The sequence below is a fragment of the Poecilia mexicana genome, unplaced genomic scaffold (genome assembly GCF_051168715.1).
Source record: "Poecilia mexicana isolate PSO_F unplaced genomic scaffold, ASM5116871v1 scaffold_8, whole genome shotgun sequence".
NCBI lineage: Eukaryota > Metazoa > Chordata > Actinopteri > Cyprinodontiformes > Poeciliidae > Poecilia > Poecilia mexicana.
In genome coordinates, this window is record NW_028263377.1 from 5,473,491 (window position 1) to 5,498,071 (window position 24,581).

At 42.6% G+C, this 24,581-nt stretch overlaps 1 protein-coding gene across 4 annotated transcripts in view; it reads right to left on the minus strand.

Annotated features, from left to right (window-relative positions):
* nfixb (nuclear factor I/Xb) overlaps positions 1-24,581 on the minus strand; it is a 198,055-nt gene that overhangs the window by 115,336 nt on the left and 58,138 nt on the right. For all 4 annotated transcript variants that reach the window (XM_015011850.2, XM_088008096.1, XM_088008097.1 and 1 more), the window contains one exon: positions 19,339-19,870. In XM_015011850.2, the coding sequence (XP_014867336.1) occupies positions 19,339-19,870 (532 nt within the window). The remainder of the gene's footprint in view (positions 1-19,338; positions 19,871-24,581) is intronic.

Consider the following 24,581-nt stretch of genomic DNA (forward strand, 5'->3'; position numbering starts at 1 on the left):
GTGACGAAAGAGTTGAGTCAAAAAGAAGCTCTTGATTTACTGGGTAAGGAGACTGAAAGGATAAGTGAAATCTCAGATTCAAGTGGCTGAGCTTCATCCATTGCGGGGTGGACTCAAAGACATAGTTGAGGAGCTCAACTGCGCTTGGCATCGAGAGGAGCAAGTTAAGGTGGTTCAGGCAGGACTAAGAACTTGCATTCTCTTGTGGTCTGGGAAAGCCTGAAGAGCCCCCCAAAATAACTTCCAGAGTATCGCTGTAGAGACGGAAGGCTGCATTCCCCCCCTATGATGGACACCAATAAGTATTTTCACTACAAGTGAATTAATAATCAAGCAGTTGGTCAAGCAAGAGTCAGTCAAAAAGCACTACCACAAGCCAAGTAATCTGCGTAGGCAGATTACTTGGCTTTACTTGCACTTAACGATCTTGAAAGGGTCTAAATCTTTGTTTATATGAAAGAGGATGGTTGTATTATACAACTTCCCAGTATGCAAGGGAAAGATGCACAGAAAAACTGTCTGGTGACCAGAATGGGTTTACTTATAGATGACAAAAGTCTTGAGTGACTCAGAAATCAGATCCAATTGACAAGTGAAAGGACAATGCTCACCGTTTGCGCTTACTTCGCTATTTTCACTGTCAGTGATGTTTTTACAAATTAAGAAAAAGAAGAAAAAGTTGTAGCAAGTTATTTAAATGGAAAATGTGTTTCTATGGAATTACATCCACTTTCTGGATAATACAACAGAGATGCGGTTTCTATTTTTGAAAGTTTGCATCATTTCCTGCATGACATTTTTGAGTTTGTCTGCCATTAGAAGTCAGTTTGTGCCATCTATACCTTGAGAATGTTTCATGAAAGTGGTAAAAGGGGCATTTGAACTTATAACTTCTCTCTCTTATGCATCATGCTACATTTGGAAATGTTGGCAGCCTTTTGGAAATCTCAAGAGTGAAGGTCGTGGCTAGGTTAATGCTAATTGTAACTTTATTTTGGTCTTTTTTCCAATTTGTGAAGATCCACCACCATGTTTCACTGTAGGGACGGTGTATTCCAACTGATGTGCATTGTTAGCTTACTATTCAAAAAGTTTCATTTTGGTGTAATCTTCCTTTCTTTCTTCCTCTCTTTCTTTTCCTCACAGCCTCTTCAAGACACTTTTAGAGTGCATGACTAATAGTTATTGTGTCATTACAATCTACATTCAAAGCTTCTGACCTTTAGAGTTAAATATGGAAAAGTTCAAGGTGTATGGCAGCAAAGACAATTATGTCCCAAGCCTACAGGCAAGAAAGTGTTTAGCTTAATATTTAAAACATAATCTCATCTTCAAAGTGGAAAAGCTTGTGAGGATGTGTCATTTGTGTCTATGCCAAAAAACAAACAAACTCCAATCCCTTTAGTTCATGTGACAGAGCAAAGCTTGTACAGACCTTACAGTGATCGCACTTGTGTTCGTGTTTGTCTCAGTGGTGTGAACAGAACTCCTTGCGTTGCCATTTGGTGTGAGCCGTATCTTGTTAAGGTCTGTTTTACGGCCCGGTCTGAGGGGAATGTAAACCCAAATGAAAAGAGCAGAAACAACAATAAAAGAGCAGACAGGGAGGGAAAAAAATGGAGCAGAGATGCTCCCAGGGCCAAAACCGCAGATAGAAATCTAACCGCAGAATCAAGGCCAGATTGCTCTTATTCACTGTTGTCTGAAGACTGAGAAGCAAGATCCCTCTGCATAGACTGAGAAGCAAGATCCCTCTGCATCCACCCACTGCTCTTTCCAGATTTACTGCCCTTAAATTGTTTGCCCTCTGCTTTAAAAGTCATCTCCAGATCATCAGCTCTTGAAAATAAACCGAATCGCCATTCTGCTGAATACCCAACAATGATGGCAGCAACAGCGCCTTTAGTCTCTTTACGTTCACCCTTAATGCAACCTCTCCTGTATGTTTGGCTTTCTGGAGGAGCGCCCGACATTTTAGCCAAGCAGCAGACGAATGGAAACTCAAGTGGGGGCTCAGAAACCGGGTGGTCTCAGCCTAATAATACACCAATCAAACGTAACCGCACAAAGGGGACAATAACAGAGCGGATCAGCCCCCGTGATATAAGAGACGTTCAAATCCTGAATAATAAGCAGAATTTTTAATACTCTGCACCTTGGAGTCATTTGCAGATTGCTTCCCTCTGGGTGAATTTTTCAGGAGATTGTGCGGCTTTAAGACTTTCCAGCGCTGCGGTGACAGATTGCACCCAGTCGAAGACCAGCGAGCGCAGACCCAGTTGGGTCTGGTTTGTTTCCAATCCCTCCCAGTCCATCTCAAGCCCAGTCTCCAGCTGGGTCACGTCGTTGTGTATGTGATTCCGCGGATCCTTTCCCCTTTTCATGTGTTTGGCATCAGGTGCGAAGGGGGGCCTCAGGTGCTCGGCCCGTCCAGTGAGGGCTCTCTAACGTTCCTGTTTGTTGTCACTCATCTCGGTTTTTACTTGCACAAATGAGGATCCGCATGCACTCCGTTTGAGAGCATATGCAAACACTTGAAAGGGTTCCTCACACACTTCACCTCTGTGAGCTATGAAGCCGCCGGGGATCTGAGCTTAATCTTTTAAACGTGAAAATCAGGCTACACAAAAATGTGCTTTCCACCAATGGCGTTAAGACTATGACAATATTGAGCTTTTCTTAAATAGTTTGCTCATTCATCATTGAATCCCATTCAGCCAGATTTAATGGGATTTTGCTCTTGACTTTGACTGGGACATTCTAATATTGTAATCTAAATCATTCAGTTGTAGCTTGGGATAACGTTGTTATCTTGTTGGAACACGAACCTCTGCTCAAAGGCATGTTCTGATGTTGAAACTCAGAAACTTATTTCCAGGAACTTTTGTTTTTGGAGCACTTCCGCTGTGGTGTCACACATAAGGCCAGAGCCTGAGTCGTAGCTCCTCCCACTATAGCGATGTCAACCAAGATGGAAAAAGATGGAGTTTTCTCTGTCAGAAAACAATTATTTTACACTTAAAATCTATGCAGTCACTGTAACTGCCAATAAAAGGTTATGTTTTAGTTAACACATCAACGCATCAAAAAAGAAACCTTAATTATTATTTCTACAATACAATACATTTAACGTTTAGTTGCTGGCCAACAATCCAAGCAATCCTTTTCAAACCGACACTATTCAGGATTGTGGCGTCAACGCGACTGAGTGAAACACAAAGGCTTTGGTAGTTTTTCTTTTGTTTCTGGTCGGATAAAACTTTCAAAATGAATGAGGAAAAATTTAATTTTGACTTCAAAATATATCTAAATATGACCCATAATAAATGGCAAAAAGATAATGTCTCATGGTTTTTCTGCTGCTGCCAGTTTTGGTGAGAAATCTTGTTTAATGGAGACACAATGAAGAAATCCTAAGCTAACATCTTGAAGTTGTCCAAACAATTTTTATAATGAACTTCTTATGGCTTTGCTTGTCTCTTGTGGGCTTTGCCACCTAATGGCATAACTGGATAACTGCAGTAAGCGAAAATCTACAAATGTGTTTTGAGGCCATCAATGTGGGCTCAAGGGATTAAAATATATCCCGCAATGCGCATTGACCTTCAAAATTGGCAGAAATTATGAGCTATAGATTATTTTAAGCCAATTCACCATGTATAACTGAGCTACACTGGTTTTTATTTTTTTATTTGCAAAAATGTTGAAAATCATGTATCATTTTCCTCCCATTTCATGATAATGTTTTGCTTTGAGTTGGTGTAACGCAAACAATCCCCCAAATACATTGAGATTTGCACTTTTAAATTTGATAAAATACTTAAAAGTAAAAGAAGTATAAATATTTTTGCAGCTATGCTGAACTGCATGAAATGTGGTGAAATGGAGAGTATTTTCATACAGAGTTTATATATATGTGTAAATATATATTTATACATGTATATATACGTAAAAGCTGGACAGAGTAACTGACCACAAAGATCTGTCTTCATAAGACAGCATTTTTATTTGTCTGTAATTGACCCTCTGGCAGAGGAAAGGCATGCATGTTTTCCTGTAAAAATTTATCACCACACAGTAAGCAAGAAATATTTCCCAAATTGGTGTAAAATCCTGATTTATGCATTTTGAGAGCGTCCAAATCCTCCCGCTACATGCAAACCACTTTAGGTTTACGAGTAACGAAGTGCGACATTGAAGCGAAACTGACAGTAGGAAAGGGAAACGATACGACTTCGGCAGTTTACGGCATAGTAACGTTTTTACGAACCTAAACAAAGAAAAGGGTTAAATTCGCAGATATTATTTCGACATACACCAGCTGGACATCCCAACGGGGAGGTGGGAGGGGGTTAAGCCAATGTAAGGTTAAAGCAGCTCTGTATTTTCTACTTGCTGAAGGGAAACTCTATCCGAGCTGCCATGTCAGAAGCCACTTCTAGCGTCTTAGAGGAATAAAAAAACCTGCTGGGCCACGCCGAGCACACTAGAATGTGTGAATAACATTTTGGTTCTAAAATTACCGTGACATTTTTACGCGTCTCACTTTGTCCACGTCCAACGACAAGTGCTTAAGTTGCTCAGAAATAGCATACCATCAGAGTATCATCGTATCCGTCCTTTTTTCTCGAAGGATAAAGAAAAGCGTCTTTATCGTGTGTGATGACTGTTGTTTTTACAGCCTCCGTCTAACTCGACAGTATAGGCATCGTGTTATCCATTCGCATGTGGGGGATGCCCTCTATAGAGTGAAAATGATCTGAGTGGATTCCTCTGGCAGAGCCGCACGGTGGCCACGGAAACAGCCCAGCACTGCAAGGCCACTGCCTGTGCCAAGCAGGCCAGTCGCTGACACTCCTTGGACGGAACCCAGGAAAGGTGCACCAAGGAGGGGAGGCAGTGTGGCCATGGAAACGCCATTCACTTGTACCTTCTGAGCGTATATAAATAACTTCATTAAAGTATTAAAATTTCATCCTCAACCTTGGTTTATTCTGATAAGTGAGGAAATATCCCAACCATGTAATTTCAAAATAATAATTTTTTTTGTCTAACCTCCTCCTTGTTTCTTACTCATCAGGAAAAAGGGTGAAGAAAGAGCGGGAATTTTTCCCACCTTCTTACGAAATTCATGCCCTGAAGCTGCGAAAGAGAATACAAGTGAAACTGGCAGAAGAATTAAAAAACAGACAGCCGGCGAGAATGAGAACCGTCCAAGTGAAATGGGGATGGAGGAAAAAAATCAGGCAGGGTGGAAAAAAAGAGGGGATTTTGTGAGAGGTTGTTTTTCTCAGGCGGACACTAACCTGTCCTGGTGAATGTCCTTAAGGGACACAAGGAGAGGTCAAAACTGCTCTGGAAAAACACTAAATCTTAAAGTGTTTTGCATAGTTTCTAGTGAAAATCTCTTTGTACATGTGAAGTAAGATAAGACTAACTTAAAAGGAACTTTTCTGCAAGATTTAGAAGCTTGTTTTAAGTCAATAATTCTTGAATACAGATTAAAATGACTATGTCCACTTGCAGATGTTTCCTATGATCTGTCAGTGGAACAGGAATTTTTTAGCAGTTGTTGACTCAAAACGAGCTGCATTATCTTTCAGAAAAGTTCCTTGTAAGCTAGTTTCTTATTTCAGATAAAAAACCAGATTAAAATACTTGGTAAGATTTTGTGTTTTTGTAGTTTTTCAGTTAGACCTATACGTTGTCTGTCTCCTTCAGCTTTGAGGGCCACCAACAGGGGCAGTAGCCCAGGGTACCGAGTTTTTTTTTTGGGGGGGGAGGGTTGGGGCGTCCAAAGATTTGGAGTGTTTCTATAATGAATGCATGTTTTACAGGTTAGGGAAGAACCTGTAGAGAAGTTTAGAGTGGAGTTAGGCTACAAAATAATCCCGGGCTGCTGTTCAACCCAGAAAGAGGATGGGACACCTGCTAAACCTAGTTAGTGATGACATGTTAGGAAAGAATGTCAAACCAGTCATGAAAACAAACCAAACCACAAACAAAAACGGCAAAGATTGCTGCTGTGTCACGGTATTAATCCAAAAGGAGGTCAGTGCTTGGATTGGATGTGACGGGGGAGGAAAAAAGAAAGGAGGAAAAAGAGGAACACAGCCTCTTTATTCCCTCGACTGGCTTGTGAAGTGTAAATCCCTCTTCGTTTCTTTGTCGTTTCAGTTGCTCAGAGACAACTTTATTTGTTTTTTCGTTTGCTGCTAATTAGGACGTTTGCGCCGACGAGCACGGAAGCCGGCGCCACCGCATTAGCACCTAGTTTGCACCCCGTCCCCCCACTAACACCCCGACTGCCGACTCTCCGGATGCGGAGAAGAAAAGGAGCGCTTTAAGTGCCGATAATGGAAGAAGAAGTAAAAAAAAAAAGAAAAAAAAAAGACGGACGCCCAGGTGTTCTCGCAGAAACACTTTAAAACTCGCTGCCAGCGATTCTGAACTGAGCGACGGCATCTCATGTAAGCACATCAAACAGCTAATTAGGCGAGTTAGAGTGAATGAAAGTGAGGAGGAAAAAAGCCAGCTTGTTTTGTAGGTGAAATAAGTAGGGAGTCATGCTTGTGAAGTACAGTCAGGAGCCATATTCCATACTGCGCTCGTGACACGGGGGAGCAAGCGGGACCCTCACTTCGGCAGACCCCATATATTCACGCTGTTATTCCAGGGAACAAAAGGAGGGGCTCTCGAGGCCGTGGGTGGATCCATGAAAGGAAGAAAGGAGCCCTGCTCCAGGTCCTGGCTGAATAGAGGCCTTTCACACTTAGAGAGGCCTGTTTACTCTCCCTTAATAATGGCTCTAATTTTCTGATCATTATTGGGTAATTCCATCCACCCCCACACCCAGCGTTTAACGCTTTCTCCCGTCACTCACAGAGCCGTGCGTCCTCGCCTTGTCCACTTCGCATTCCCCCGGAATTAAACCGAGTGTTTCCTGAAACTGTTTGGCCGAAGTCAAAAAGAGGTATAAAAAAAACAAAAAAAACAAGGAGAAACGAATCCGAACCCCGCTTAGCTGTGTTTAACGTTTCTTCTCCACATGTGGAAGCGTTCTTTGCTCTGATTGGAGAGGAGCCGTGCTTTATCCTCCATTTTGTTTTTTTGGACCTGAATCCACCATCACAGCGAGTAACAATATTCGCTCCGCTAAAAATTCGCTGGAAAAAGACTTTGGAAAGAAAGAAAAGGGATCACGGTAACGTGATAGCCGTTTTATTCAATCTTGGTGAATTTATATGAAAGAAAATATCTGTGTATGTAAAGTAGGTTAGGCTCAAGGGTCAGAAGTGAGCAGAAAATCAGGACCAGCCACTGCTTCAGTTTCTTCCAGTTATATTTTTTATTCAGTCATTTCTCAGACTTCTCTCTCAGCATTCAAAAACTCACTGGTTTTATACACATTTGGCACCACACCTGTGCTTAATTGGACACAGCCACCAAGGAACAGGTCAAACAAACAAATTCTAAACAAAGAAACACCAAAACTACAAATCAATTTACAAACTCCTACCTAATGAAATTATCTGCAAAATAAGTCACATGATCCAAAATAACTCCAAAAGATTATTTTTAAAGAAAAACAAACAAAGCAATACACAAAAGAAAAACCCTCTAATTGGTAGAACCCAATAAGGTAATCAATGACATCATCCAGCCACTCAATCAGGAAGTACTGGGTCGGCCCCTCCCACACTCCTGCAGATCTACAAGGGCAAATGATGGTGAATACAAAGAAAAAATAAATACACCTTGAAACAAATTCAACCCACAATCCAGAAATAATAACCAACCTAAACATAGATAGATCCTGCAACATAATGCTAACACAAACAAACCCGGGATAGTAAGTAAAGCAAAATTGCAATGTTTACATTAATTATTATAACCAACTATAAAATAAGTGAATGATAAAATATAAGGGACAAGTGGTGAACATAAACTGAACCACTTTGTCACATTCCCCCCCCCTTTAAGTCATTTAATCTTCATAGGAACGGGAAAGGTAATCTGCCACAACATTCTTCTTTCCAGCTTTATACTGAATCTTAAAACGATAAGGTTGCAACGACAGGTACCATCTGGTGATTCTTGCATTGGTCTCTCTCATTTTGTTCATCCATTGTAAAGCTCGATGGTCAGTCTCAAGCACAAATTCACCACCCAGTAGATAATATTTTAAAGTGTCAAGAGCCCATTTTATCGCCAAAGCTTCTTTTTCTATTGTTGAGTATCTAATTTCTCTGGGAAAAAGCTTTCGACTTATGTACTGCACTGGTCTTTTGTCACCTCCATCACCTTGCAGCAACACTGCTCCTAGCCCCACCCCTGAAGCATCAGTCTGCACTGTAAATGGGCGTGTAAAGTCTGGACACTGCAACACAGGTTCATTACACAAACAGTTTTTCAGATCCACAAAGGCAGCCTCACTCTCTGAAGTCCATTTAATCTTGTTAGGACAAGATTTACGTGTCAAGTCACTAAGAATGGCTGATCTGGTAGAGAAATTGGGGATGAACCGACGGTACCAGCCAGCTAAACCTAGAAAAGATCTCAGCTTTTTCTTAGTTGTAGGAGGAAAACAAGCAGCAAGGCTATCAACCTTACTCACCTGAGGCCGGATAACCCCACCCCCGATAACATACCCCAAGTATTCAACTTCAGTCTTAGCAATGTGACACTTTCCAGGGTTGATGACTAATCCAGCTGCTTTGATTCTTTGCAGGACATCTGTCAGATGCTTCACATGGTCTTTCCATGTCTCACTGAACACCACAATGTCATCGATGTATGCTGCTGCATAGCCATCAGCTCCTTTTAAAACCAAGTCCATCATCCTCTGGAATGTAGCTGGAGCTCCGTGAAGTCCAAAAGGCATAGTTCTGAAACGATAAAGTCCACTAGGAACCCTGAAAGTGGTTAAATCCCTTGAGGATTCTGTTAGTGGAACTTGCCAATAACCTTTACAGAGGTCAAGTGTTGTCAGGTAGTTAGCATTTCCCAAGCGCTCAATAAGTTCATCAACTCTCGGCATTGGATATGCATCAAAGACAGAGACAGCATTAAGTTTTGAAAAATCAATACAAAATCTTTGTCTTGAGTCATTTTTCTTGGGAACAAGCACCACAGGGCTGCACCACTCACCTCTGGAAGGTTCTATGATCCCCATAGACAGCATTTCTTCCACCTCCTGTTTCAGAGCTGGTATCAGCTTTGCTGGAACTCTGGAGGTTGTATCTCTGATGGGTGGTTGATCTGGATTGCGCAGTCGTATGTCATGCTGAATGAGATGGGTGAAACCTGGCTTTGTGCTGAAAAGTTCTTTTGGCAGAATAGTCAGCAGTTCTCCTTGCTGTTCTGCCGACAGATGGCTTACATCTGGCAGAAGCTGTTCGCCCGCTTTAGATGGAAGGAATTGCTCTTGAAGCTCTTCTTCATCGATTACAGCTCGAGCCCACAACTGCATTGATGGAACTGGCCGTTCAGTCCATTCCTTTAACATGTTGACATGAAAAACTTGTTGTTTTTTCCGCCGATCTGGCATGTTGAGTTCGTAAGTGACAGGACCTACTTTCTTGTTAATGACAAAAGGCCCCTGCCACTTGGCTAAGAGGCTGCTCTCAGTAGTTGGTAAAAGTAACAACACTTTCTGTCCTTCTGTAAAGGTTCTCCTACGAGCTGTTTTATCATAGTTCTTCTTTTGACGCTGTTGGGCTTCTACCAGGTTACTATGAGCCAGTTCCTGAAACTGTCCAAGTTTATCCCTCATTTTCAACACATACGAGAGTGATGTACACTGTTTTTCAGGTCTGGTCCCCTCCCAGGCCTCTTTGAGGACATCTAGTGGACCCCTGACAGTATGACCATACAAAAGTTGAAATGGAGAAAACCCAGTAGATGCTTGAGGTACTTCTCTATAAGCAAAAAGCAGAAATGGTAACCACTGATCCCAGTCTTTCCCCGAGTCTTTTACAAACTTTTTCAACATTGACTTCAGGGTTTTATTAAACCTTTCAACAAGTCCATCAGTTTGAGGATGGTAGGGACTAGTTTTGACCCCGGTAATTCCCAGAAGTTTATAAACCTCTTTCAATAAGTTTGAAGTGAAGTTCGACCCTTGATCTGTAAGTATTTCTCTGGGAATTCCCACCCTTGAAAACAGCTGAACCAGACAATTGGCTATTTGGCGAGCTTTAACTCGTCTTAATGGGAAAGCTTCAGGGTACCTAGTTGCATAGTCGCACACCACTAGAATGTATCTATGTCCTGAGCTACTCCTCTCCAGCGGACCAACAATGTCCATAGCAATACGAGAGAAGGGGGTGTCTATTACTGGCATAGGAATAAGTGGGGCTCTGTCACCTTTCTTACTCGGAGCTGTTAACTGACACTGCGGACATGATTTGCAGTATTGTACAGTATCTGAAAACTGTTGCGGCCAAAAAAACCGGCTTGACATTCTGGAGAAAGTTTTCACATATCCCAAATGACCCGCCCAAGGAGCTGAATGTGCCAACTGTAAAACTATTGGCCTTAAACTTATGGGAACTACTAACTGGTCACCCACTTTGCTACGACGATACAGGCGTTCATTCTTTATAATGAAAACTTCCCGAACTCCCTCTGTAATTTGTGTTGATTCTGTTACACACTTAGCAAAAAGAGACGATAAAGAGGGGTCCTGCCTTTGTAGTTGGACAATATTGCTCGGGATCACCAGTAGCTCATCAATGTCAGGTTCAGAAAGTAACTCAGCAACTTCTGTCCCCTTTACCCTCTCATGTCTCCTCTGCATTCTGCTTTTTCTTGGACATTGACGTGTTAGACCTTCCTCACCAGGAATTTCAGTGTTAGCAAAAGGTAACTCACTCAAACCAGGCACTGACTGAGACTTCCTAGAGCTAGCCCTAGTGACGGCTAGCAGACCCTCACTTGAAGTATCTAGATCTTTCTCTGTCTTTGCCAACATGTCCCTGAGGAGAGGCATATCCCGACCCAATACAACCTGGTAGGGAAGTTTATCCATCACTCCTACAGTAAGTAAATGTTCCTGGTCATGAACTTGAAGGACAACATTGGCCATGGGGTAATCAACATCATCCCCATGAACACACCAGACTTTAACTTTACCAGAAAATGTGGTGTCTCTGGGAAGACAATCTTGTCTAACGAGGGTGCGGCTACTGCCTGAATCTAATAAGGCAACACATGGCTTTCCCTCAATGAAAACACAAATCGTGTGCTCCTGACCCCTAGAGGGTACAGCAGACTCAGGTTTTTCCCCCAGTACATCAAAACACTCTGGTGAAAAACACATGCAAGTTTTACTGACTTGTGGACCCGGGCAATCAGCCTTAAAATGACCAGTTTGGCCACAAGAGTGACAAACCAAAGGACCTCTTTGTTTAAATTCCCTGACACGATTATTGCCGCTGATTGGGGAACTGTCTTTGGGATATTTATGTCTATGTCCATTCCCAGCCCCCGACTTACCCACCATTAAGGGGCCTGAACTCTGTTTCAAAGTCATGAACCCTTTGTGTGGGCGGCGAGCTGCAAGGAAAGCCTCCGCCATCTCTGCAGCTTCTTTTGAAGTGGAGGGGTTGCGCTCCTTCACCCAGGTTCGAAGATCCGGGCTGAGAACTCTCAGGAACTGCTCCAGCACCACGACATCTCCGATTTGTTCTCTTGTCCTCTTCTTTGGAACCATCCACTTTTCATACAGATCTTTCAGGCGTGTTCGCAGTTCCTTGGGTGTCTCGTCATCCCTCAACGATGTGGACCGGAACCTGGATCTGTAAGTCTCAGCACTTATTTCAAACTTCTCCAGTACAGCAGTTTTTACTTTATCATAGTCCATTGTGTCATCAGTGTCCATAGCTACATAAGCAGCTCTTGCTTTACCGCTGAGAAGAGGTGCCAGATGCAGGGCCCATTCTGTCCTTGGCCACTGACATCCGGTTGCAATTCTTTCAAATGTTGTCAAATAATGTTCAATATCTTCATCCTCACCATAGGGCTGCATCTTTGGACCTTTCCAACTGATTGTTCTCAGACTGGATGCTTGTGGTTCCTCAGATGTGCTGGGAGGGCTTCGTCTCTGTTGCACCGATTGTGGCACCTTTGGTCGCACCGCAGGACCGGGAAGTGTCCCAGGATCAGCTACAGCACCCTCCAGCTGCATCTGCTGCTCTTGACGTTCCATTTGGACCTCCTGCTGAAGTTGACTGAACTGGTGTTGCATTTTCCTCCACCGACCGTCTTGTATTTGTCTGTCGTGCTCCCATTTGGCTTCCTGGTCAGCATGCTGCTGCATCAGGCTTTTCAATAAAATTGAAAGTTCAGAAAGACTTTGTGCCTCAGGTCGCTGCTCACCGGAAGCTTCTGGTAGGCTTTCATCGTCTTGAGCCTCCTCTGTGGCACCCTCTATTGGCCCCTGATGTCTTTTAGATTTGGCTGATCTCTGCATTTCTGACACCTATCGGCCTGGAACCACCGCTGCCACCATTTGTAAAGTAGGTTAGGCTCAAGGGTCAGAAGTGAGCAGAAAATCAGGACCAGCCACTGCTTCAGTTTCTTCCAGTTATATTTTTTATTCAGTCATTTCTCAGACTTCTCTCTCAGCATTCAAAAACTCACTGGTTTTATACACATTTGGCACCACACCTGTGCTTAATTGGACACAGCCACCAAGGAACAGGTCAAACAAACAAATTCTAAACAAAGAAACACCAAAACTACAAATCAATTTACAAACTCCTACCTAATGAAATTATCTGCAAAATAAGTCACATGATCCAAAATAACTCCAAAAGATTATTTTTAAAGAAAAACAAACAAAGCAATACACAAAAGAAAAACCCTCTAATTGGTAGAACCCAATAAGGTAATCAATGACATCATCCAGCCACTCAATCAGGAAGTACTGGGTCGGCCCCTCCCACACTCCTGCAGATCTACAAGGGCAAATGATGGTGAATACAAAGAAAAAATAAATACACCTTGAAACAAATTCAACCCACAATCCAGAAATAATAACCAACCTAAACATAGATAGATCCTGCAACATAATGCTAACACAAACAAACCCGGGATAGTAAGTAAAGCAAAATTGCAATGTTTACATTAATTATTATAACCAACTATAAAATAAGTGAATGATAAAATATAAGGGACAAGTGGTGAACATAAACTGAACCACTTTGTCACAGTGTATATTCTGGATATAAGAGACGCCGAAGGGGGTCTGCGGCACCCGTAGGGACGCGAAGGGATGCGTACAGCGTTAAGGAAAAACAAGGATGTTGGGGGGAAGAAAATGTAAAAATGAGTGAGGGAGAGAAGGAGGAGAAGAGGAGAAGTTGGCAGGGTCTGTGTGTCGGTTTGAAAAGCTGGCACCTTCTAAACAGAGCTGCAGCTCCGGGTGCCAAGCGCTGCCAAGCAGCCCCGCTAGCCTGAATGTGTGCCCTCCCTCCGTCTTTGTTTCCTGCATGGCATTTTGCATTATCTTTATTCTACGCTTTTCTTTTTACTTTATATCAGCGCTCAGCATCGTCCCAACAGAAATGAGCGGCATTTAAGACGGCCGAGTGAGAACCGAAATAAAGCGAATGCAAAAACGAAAGCGACAGATTAATTTACTAGAGGGTTTCACTTTGGTTCATTTATCAAAGAGGATTTTTATTTGTGTCTAATTATCTGTTTTAAATGCAGATGTTGGGTTTTTTTTAAGTCTACGGAAAGGCTCCGGCTCGTTTCGGTGTGCCAGCTATGTGGGTTCACTTCGCCAGACCGCGGGAACGAAGCCGGTCGGGATCTCGCTGGAAACCGCCCAGAAAAAAAATTAATAAATACATTTTTTTTTCTTTAAATCCGTTCCTCTTCCCTCCTTTTCCTTCCACTTCTTTTCGGCTCGTCGGCTCACCTCACCTCTTCGCTCCTGCTGCTGCTCTCTGCCCCTCGGCTCAGGCGGCTCGGAGAGCCAAGCCGCCCCTCCTGTGCGCGGGGGAATACGTATGTTTTTAGCGGACTGACTGATTTCAGGCCTGGCGCCTGTACAGAGGGAGGAGAGGAGCGGTTGCAGAGATTTAACAGTGTTAAGACAGTAAAAAAAATAAAATAATAATACGGACAGGAGAATATATAGAGGAAAATGACAAGTTTGCTAATTTAAGAGGGAAGGAAAATTTTTGATTCAGATTTATTTGCTGTTTTAAGCTGCAATCGTCTTAAATAAATACATTTTTTCATACTTTCAGATTAGTTGAAAAAGCTAAATTAGTTGAGCTGCTACAGAGACTAAAAATTAATTATTACTCTTAATTGCAGAAATAATTAGAAATCAGTGTACAGTGAAATTAGGAAATAAATCTGCCTCCGTCAAACACTTTCTGCTACAAAGAATTTTTCAATTTCCGAAACCAAGACTTTTGTTTGAAAATTTAACCTAATTCAATCATTCGCTTTAGTCTTGTGGGGTAGTTTTTTTCTCCCTCAACGTTATTCACTAAACTGGATAATTACAGTGAATAAGAAGCAGGCTGGCCGGGTCCCAAGCCCGAGATCAGCCCATGGATCCAGAGAGCGATGGAAAGTTCTGGACGAACGGTCAGTGGAACCGACTGAGGAGCGATCCAGTCCTTTTACCGATTCACATGGAATCTCAGCTCCATACATGTCTTTTTTTTACACACTCACACACATGTAACTGAAAGAAACTGAGGACTCTGAGAAAGAGCCAACAGAGGCTGACCGAGGCCTCCACGTGTCTCTATGTAGAGCTACGTAGAGGACATGTGGAGCACTGCTCTTCACAGTACTATCATGGGAGACAAAAAACAAACAAAGCACCTTCCGCAGAGCTGATTTCTGTTTTCTTCTCTAGTTTTAACCAGGGAATACGAGGCACTTCGTGTGGGGAAAAAAAAAGCTTCAAATCTTCTTTTCATTATGTAACCACAGACCTGATAATGGTATCTCCATTTGAAGCTCAGGATATTGGGCAACGGCGATAAGACATGTTTGATGGATTAGCGTGACGCGAGAAGGCGCTAAGTCTATCGGTCTCGCTGTCCGCTTCCAAGTCCCCTCCCTTTGTTTGTCTCTTTTAAAAAGAGATTCTCTTGGTCATTTGTAATGTCGGCACCGCGCACAAAGACACCCCGACGGGTAAATGAGCGTGTGGAGAGACAGCGCGCACGGTTGGCTTTCGGACCTGGCCCGGGCAACCTACGCAGCCCGTCTGTCTCCAGCGCCGAGAGCAAACACGGAGGCTCTCAGAAACAACTTTTCATCCTCGCAGCCCCCCCTCCCCCAAGTAATGAAAGCCGCATGAGGCGGACCGCGCTCCAAACATGACTAATGCTGGAACCGTGCGGCTTTATCAGTACAGACAAATACGGAGCAGAGGGGGCGGGGGGACCCAAGGCAACATGATGTCAGGCTTGATCCCCTGTACGTCTCCACAAACCTGAACTATTAGGAGATTCAATGAAATAAAACAGACCTGATGCTTATTTGCAACGAGTTCTACAGAGGTTTAAGAGGAAGTTTGGCTTCAAAACCCGCTAACATTTCACATCATGTCTTTGAGAAAACACAGAGTAAAGCAGGTCTGTCTCCCTAAACCCCGAAGCTGCACACTGCTGGATAGGAGACTTCCACGGTTTTCCCTCCAAAACACAGAAGTTTGGCGAATTGAAAATGGCTTGCCAAAAAATAAAACAGTCAAATCAGTTCAGTTTATTTCTATGGCAATGATTTACAACAAATGTCGTCTTGAGGTACTTTACAAAAAAAATAACAAATTTCAATTCAATCACAGATACATTCCAATTAATACTAGTTATCAAACAGTGCAATAAGTTCAGCTAATTATTCAAAGCAGGTTAAAAAGTTTTTAAGGAAACCCAGCAGACTGCATTGAGTCTGTAGCTGTGTTTCCATTTACTATATAATTGGACAGTTTGACAAAATAAATTTGCTCAGTGGAAACATGCCAATTTTCACCTTATTCACATGCAACTTTGTGTTTTTATTTAATGGAAACGCTGCAATTGTAAAATTCAGTTTGTCTGACATTAGCGTTTTGCCATGGAAGTGAGAATTTAGCAACAGCAGACAGTCTGGCATTGTATCGTTGACTGAGAATGCATGTAGCGACAGTGAAGAGGAAAAATAAACCTGTAACAGGAAGAAACCTCCATAATTGTGTGGAAAAACATGTTTTAATTCAAGTAACGCTGTTTAAAAGCTACTGAGTTACCACAGTAGACAGATTACTTTATAGAGAGTAAAACAAAAAAGGAATAATATTCTGCCCTTTAGTGTAACTTGAACGATGTTTATGTTATGGAAATTAGAACGGTAAAGATACACTATAGCCAGAGTGAAAGTGTTTATAAGGACTGCATCAATAAATTGGAGGAAATTATCTTCGCTTTGTGTGATCGAATGATTGATATATGAGAAACCAACATTATCCACCAATTTGATCTAGATCCACAAATGTCTGAAAATCATCCACAGTTCCCTTTTGCTCTGCCGTAGTAGAGTGCTGACCCATTGTTGCCAATTTATCAACTTTGTCACTATGCTTAGTAACTTTTCAGTCAAAAAAAGAATCGGCAGGTCATGGTTTTTAAATATTGGTGTTTCAAAACCTGCAATCGGTGCATCCCCAGTACTTATTTTCTGTTTTAACTCATTTAGATCACGGCGTACGTTTTCGTTCTAAATCTTTATAGAGTATCGCAATATCGTGGTGTTTCTAGTGAAGGCTCTCACACCGCATAAATCTCATACAAGCTTGAGCCTTCTAGAAGGCGCTGAAATCTATAACTGCACAAAGCAGAGACACATCGTATGGGCAGGAGAGGGAGTGTATCTCTTGATCTGTAAGTCAAATCCTGACCTCTGATCGGTGGCAACAGTGACTTCAGCGGGTGGAAAAAAAAAAAAAGAAAAAAACACCAGAGGACAGGAGCAGAGCAGCAGGTGAAGCGGCTGCGGTCCAATCGTTGGGCCCATGGTAACTGACAGCTTCCGCCAAACACAGTCAGACACCCTGGAATGGAGAGCTAAGAATAAAACTGTAACACTGCCACCCGAAAGGTCAGAGTGGAGCCACTGTCTGCCCATCCTCTTTAAACTCTGTTTAACCCCGCCGAGTCTCTGAGACTCTGCGGCTTGCTAAGTCCCGACTTACACCCTCCTCTCTGGTACTGTGTTCAGGTCCGGTCATACGCGCAAATACGCTTCGCAATCGAAGTTTCAAACCCGAACAAGACATTTGCGAGATGCTTTATTTATGAGCCACAGAAGTAACAATGTAAAGAGAGCTGGCGTGATGTTGGGAGTCAGTGGATACTGGCACAGAGCAGACAGAGAGGAGGGGGGTGGGAATTAAAAAAAAAAAAAGGCTTTCCTCGAAGGAGGCACCAGGCTGTGCTCGGTACTGATCTGAGCACTGCTTCGCCACGGTGCATTGTGGAGAACAGGAAGAGACGCTTTAGAGAGGCAGCGCAAACTCAAACGGAGTTACACGCTGGCCTGAAAGGAGCCTGGGGTTGGAGGGAGGCCGTGGGGCTCGGGGGGAGCTCCCCACCTCCCCGCCAACGGGGAGAAAGTAATGAATACCTCCCGGCGTCTATAAAAGCAGCGCCGCGACGTTGAGGATTCACACCTGACCTTCTGCTCGACAGCTGGAGCGACGCTAGAGTGGAGCGATGACTACAGCAGAGGAGCTGCTCCTGTATATATGGCAGCCAACATACTGACAACTGGATACGTTTTCTTCTAAATTCAGAGAAAGCCGGTTCAGACTAGTGGTGGGCGATATGGACTTAGAATTTTATCACAACATTTTGTGATAACAATAAGATAAATAAAAAGATGACTTTTTAATGTTGTTTAAGGCAACTGTATGGCTGTCTGTGGGTCCACAAACACAGACTCTGCTCTTGAAAAATATTCACATTTCTTTTCAGGTTTCTTCATTGATTTATATCACTAATCTGCACACTGTGACTGCACTTAATCATATTTTCAAATTTACTGATATGTATTGATGCTCTCGTGGAACAGTTGAGAAAAAAAAATATTTCCGATAACACTGTCAGTTTGTTTTTTTTTACATCAGTTGAAATTTATCGAAACAACAGAGAATCAAAATTCCTATCACAGTAAGAAATTTGTCCTGATAAATGTTAAACGTTACAATAAATTCCCACCCCTGGTGCAGACTGGCTTTATTTGCAAAAACAAAGCAGCTCAGTGGAGATACAATAATTATTTGAATAATTAATTAATCCTGTTACCTCCTGCATTTTATTATTATTTTTTTTACAGTTGCCAATTCAATTGTTTCTTATATTATTTCATGTCTTTATGGTTTGGCTTTACAATTTTAGTTTAGTTTTGAAGTGTGTAAAAAAAAATCTAAACAAATAAATAGACATTAAGATGAAAAATATGAACTGTGATGCAGTTTTCATTTAAATTATTTCATGTTGGTTTGTATATTCCTGAATGAATCTGGAAAAATAAAATGTGTAAACAATGAGAAGTTTTTGATCTGTACGATCCGGAGAGTAGCGAGCGGAGCATCCGGGTGTTTGCGTATGAAGTGCAAGGGTGTGCAAATGTGTGTGTTTATGCGGAGAGTGCCGATAGGCTGAGACGATCGGGGATGGGGTCGGGGCGCTGCAGACTGGCTGCCTCCTAAACTACCTGGGACTGGGCCAGCTGTCACTGCACTCTCCAGACCACCACACACACACACACGCACGCACGCACACACACACACACACAAATGCGTGCACAACCAAACACCATTCTCCCATTCGAAGGGATTACAGACACATGACAAACTGCCTCTCACGTGCACGCACGCGGAACCGTGTGCGCGCTCGCCGGAGATAAACCCGCTTGCAGATGCTTTTGTTTACCGACGGCGCCGCAAAACATGCACGTTTGGATTTAGTTAAATTTGCACACAAATGCTTCTACAAATGTACCAACGCAAACATATCTCTTAGCAAACACAGATTCTAAGCCCGGACTTTCAAAACTGTGGGAAACGCTTTAAAGCAAAAAGAAACAACTATCAGCAAAGAAGACGTTTGTTTTTTTTTTGCTCTTTCGGTGTGGGGAACTGTATTCCGCATACTGTCCCTTTAAATATTTAAATGTGGCATTTGTCTTGGCATCGAGGCCATTTGGCACAGATTCCAGAGTGGGAGGCTAAATCCGAACCTGACCTCTGTGTCTGGTAAGGGTGCTCTCGACAAAAATAAAAAACCCCGGCCCCGGTAACATATCGGTAACACATACCTGGTGTGTGGACGAAGTAGGCCAGGTAGAGATCCAGCTCCTTTACCGTCACCCCGATGTGGTGCGGCTGGACGCACAGGCCGTGGTTGGAGCACTGGGGCGACTTGACCAGCCGCTCTCCGTCCGTGCTCTCCAGGGGGCTGCCCTTGAACAGGATGACCATCACCAGGTCCAGCCGCCACACCTTGTCGGCCTGGCGGAGGCAGTCGATGCGGCGGATCTTCCCCTTCTGGTCAGGGTTGGACAGCACACAGCAGGGGGGCTTCTTGCCCGTGATGGTGAGCACGAAGTCCTCGCGGAACTCCGGCCGGATGTCCTTGCGGAGCTTGGCCAGCAGGCGCGAGGCCCACTTCTGCTTGATCTCCGGCTTCTCGCCCAGCAGCTCGTCCTTCACGGCGCGCTCCTCGTCCTTGCTCATCCTCTTCTCGTGCTTCTTGAAGTACTTGCGCTTGCGGGCCTGCAGGTTGAACCAGGTGTAGGAGAAGGCACGGACATGGGGGAGGAGGGCCTCGATGAAGGGGTGAAATTCATCCTGAGGACAGAAGGGGAAAAATGTTAAGGGGCTATAGAACGGAGATTTGATTTAAAAAGTGGAACTAAACATTTTTTAGTCTGAAATTATTCACAGAAAATATATTTCCGATCGCAGCCTAATACATTTTACACATTGACATCATTCCAATTTTCAGTAACTGTTCATTTCTATTCAGTTTTGGTAACAAAACCCATTGAATTTAACTGGAAACGTTTGCTAATTCAAGCATTAGATTTTTGTCGTTCCCTGTGTGAGAATATTTAGGCTAATAAAGTGTAAACACTCAGTAAGATTTAATAACTACAAGATCTTTCTTTGGGAAAGTTTCTATAGTTTGTAGCAATAATCAAAACTGGTACCCAACTTTAGCAATAGCGCTGAAGTCAAGCTTGCTAGCTAACACTAAGGTAGAAATAGTTAACAAACGACATGTTAATGATGGTTATGAGAGTAAGGCCTCATTGTTTGTTACAAAGCTTTTTTGGGCTGAATCTTTCTATTGTTGGAGCAATAAGTAAAATTTGAATCCAGATTTAACCAGTTTAGCAACAACACTAGTTACAAAGTCAAGCTTGGTAGCTAACACTAAGACAGAGGTAGCTAGCAAAAGACACATTAGCCATGATTCCAAGAGAAAAGTCTCCTTGTTTGTTACAATACTTTGTTGAGGAAAGCTTCTATTGTTGAAGCAATATCATATCCAAATTTAACTGCTGTAGCAACAGCACTAATGCTAAAGTCAAGCTTGCTAGCTAACACTTTGGCAGAGAAGTAGCTAACGAATAACACATTAGCCATGGTCATGAGAGAAAACTTTCCCTGTTTGTTTCTATACGAGTATTTGTACCTTTCCACAGTTCAATTCTTCTCTTTTTAATTTTTTAAAGCTGAGGGGACAATCAGTTTGCTAGCAAGTTGTTCAGCGCTCCAGCTAAACGAGCTAAAACTTAAATTCTCTCTATAAATCAGAAACCTTTTCAACCACAGTCCTTATCTTTTACTGAGCTGATGTAGCTCACAGTGCATCCCACAGGCTACAAACATATCAGCTTTTCTCCTCGTGTTCAACCAGTTGGCACCACAATACGAGAACGACGATAGCTAAAAGATGACTGAAAACATCATCGGTTAAATTCCCAATAAATGGTTCAGGCAAAATTTGTTACCAAAATGAAGCAGCGAATGATCTCAAAAATTCACTATTAGCAAACCAACGTGCTTGATTAAAATGAAAACAATTTTATTGGCTAATATTGAATACTCTGCTAAATTCCTTTTAGTTTAATACAAGCTTCCTAATCTTTAGGCAGTTGCTGCCAAAAAAACAGCACATGATGGCTTTGCCTGTCAAAGAAAAGATGCATCCTTGTTAGAATGAATGAAAAATTACTTTTTACTGTTTCAGTAATAATTTCATGCTTTACTCGCAAAAAAATATTTATTTTTTTGTTTCTTCTAAACATGAGAAGAAACACCATAGGTACAATTTAAGTAATTTAGTCATTTTAGATTTTGGTTACAATTTAACACATTTAGTTAGTTGAAAATTAATTAGAATCTATCCAAAATAAAATATATTAAATTGCTTCACGTTTTTATTATGACTGTCTATGTACGTTCTCGAAATTTAAATAACCAGCAAAGTATTACATCTGAAACGTTAAAACGTTTGTTTTTAATTTTCCCGTCATATAAAATCACGCACACATGCAAACACAGAGATATATGAATCTTAATAAGATACAATAACGCAACAAATCATCCTGCTCGTTTCAGCAAAAACAATAAACATTCAACAAGAAAAAAAGAAAATAAAAGAAAAATCAAAACGCATAAATCCAAAAGCAGAAGAAAAGCTGAGCCAACATACACTCCCGGTTCTCTGCTGTTTGGACAGGGGAAAGGGGAGGAAAGAAAAAAAGGTGGCACAAGGTATTCTAATACCTTCACTACATATCTCTGGGCAACAAAGCCCAGATCTCGCCACAGCGCTCCCGTGCCAGGGTTGCCACACACCGGCCGCTCACCGCCGCCAAGCTTTGCCGCCACAAGCCCGCCGCTGAAATGCGCCGCTAAAAGCTCAGCCATAGCATTTCCTATCAGCACTATACACACACCATGCAGGGGAGGAATAAAAAAACTAAAAAAAAAAAAAAAAACAAACCAAGGGGAGATCCAACCAGAGTCACATTTCCACAACAAACTGAAAGCAGACACAAATCACCACAGATAACCACACTGCAAGAGGAAGACAGACGGCCTGGTAGTTACCATTTTGCACTCTCATCATAAATTTGGCACGGCGTTTAAAGTGAAAAAAAGAAAGAAAGAAAAAACCTTCCTGCACCAGCTATTTTTTTCTTTTGCGCTCCCCAATGTAAAGCCAGAGCTGGTTTGGCAAGGAGAGGAGAATTAGGAGATGGAGGGAAAAAAAACACTTGGAAGCGGATTGTCAACTGAAAAAAAAATAATTAGCTGCTTTAAAAAGTTGAGAATAATAATAAAAAATGGGGAAAATTAAATAATCAGCAGCACATTCGAAGAAATATTCAGAAATATAAAGAGAATATTTAATAAAAATAACAGTTTTGAACTGTTAGAAAAATCATTTTAAAAAAAGCACAAAAAATAAAAACCTTGAGGGGAAAAAAATCCTTGGCAAAGTGCACCCTAATTGGTAGCGGTGTCTGTTCTGATCCCTTGGCCCGCCTCACACACACACACGCAGACACGCACGCACACACACTCACAAAAAACTCTCTCTCTCTCTCTCTCTCTCTCCTACACACGCGCGCAGAATCGAAGAGGAAAAAAAAAACCGAGAGCCGAATCAATGTTGGACGAGCGCACAGGACCGCTGGCAAAGCCGAGTGCTGCCTCTCCTTTTTTCTCCTTTTCTCTCCCTCTCCCTCTTTCTCTCTTTCTGGGTCTCGCTGGCCGTCTCTCGTCCTCTCCGCGTTCTCTCCCTAACCATCGCTTGAGCCTCTGCCAGCGCGATGAGAAGGCCCACCTATTTGGCAACGAGATGCCCGCAGCCCAGCCAATGCGTTCGCTTCCAGAGCCGAGAGGGAGGGTAGGAGAGAGAGAGGAAGGAGAGAGAAAGAGAGAGAGGGGGCAGAGAGAGAGAGAGAGAGAAATGGTAGCGAGAGGGAGGGGGGGGGGGCATGTTAGGTTAGTTTGGTAGAGGGGAGCAGGTGGGGGTGTGCGCGAGCCAAAACGACAACTTCCAACCCTGTCACGGCGGGAAAGTTCAGGAGAAGAAGCCTAAAAGTCCTCGCGCGCACCCTCCTCCATCTTTACTATGGCCGCTGCTATCCCCTCTCTCGCTCCCTCTCTCTGCCTCTCTCTCTGCTTGCATAATGCCACCTTGGCAGAGGATGGCAAAGAGAGGACACGCAGCTCCAGAGTCCCTCCAGACCCCACCACCACCGCCGCCGCCACAGCCGGCAGCTGCTCCGGGGTTCAGCGCAACAAACAAAAGACGAAGGGGGGGAGAGGGAACGAGCCACACTCTCCTCTGTCTGTGCAAACAAGAGTGAAGGATGGAGAGGAGAACACGCTAATGTTTACAAGAGTGAGAGGTGGGCTGCTTAAAGACAGCAAAGCAATCAACTCTAGGACCCGTACAAAATATTGCTTCCTCGAGGAAGGAAGGAAGGAAGGAAGGAAGGAAGGAGAAGGAAGGAAGGAAGGAAGGAAGGAAGGAAGGAAGGAAGGAAGGAAGGAAGGAAGGAAGGAAGGAAGGAAGGAAGGAAGGAAGGAAGGAAGGAAGGAAGGAAGGAAGGATCGATGAGGCCACTTCGAAGGCTGCACCTGTTCCGGCACATGAGCATGGCAGCCAGGGATGGGCCAAGGCTGCATATGGATGGAGGGTGGAGGGGCAATACTTGATGTGTGTTGGTTTCAACTACCCTCAAACACCACAACTCAACAAATACTGGAAAACATTTTGATAAGCATTTTATGACAGTTTATCTGGATATTCCATGGAAATGCTAAATTACATGCAAAACTGACAATGATCTCAGTACATGGATGTGAAAGGGTTTGTTTATGTATAATCAATGAAAGCTGAGGGTGAACAGAATATGGGTTTGGTTTGCTTTGTAGCTTAGCATTTTCTTGAATTATAAGAAATTGAGTTATAAATTGTCATGTCTTTTTTTTTTTCAAATCTTTACCTTGGAGCTGCTCCTCAAATAGGCCAGCTGATTCTGAAGTATTACATATTATGACCCCTGATCAAATTATAAAAACTCCAATAAACTTAATCTCAACTCATTATTTATTAATGACTGGATATTTCATTGAAAAATATTAAAATGTCATGGAAATCTAAAGAAAAGGACCAAGCATATTATTATATGTGATATTCAACATGTGCAGCAGTTGATTTTTTTTTTTTTTTTACATGTGGCTCACCACCCAGGGTGCCATTCTGTTAGGGAATGACTGATACATTGGTACATTCATGGGATTCATTTTGAGTGCAAAATTTGAGGGCAATTGTTTAAAAAGAAATCTGGATTGTATTTGATCATCTTTTCATCCATTTTGAAGAAACAAAGAGAACATGAGGAGACAAAGACCAAAATGTAACTTTACCTGTGAACAAACCGTCACAAAAACCGGAGATATTTAGAAATGATTGTCAAGCCTCCAACAGAGAAAATGCTATTATGAAATTAATAAAAAGTTCAACTTACAA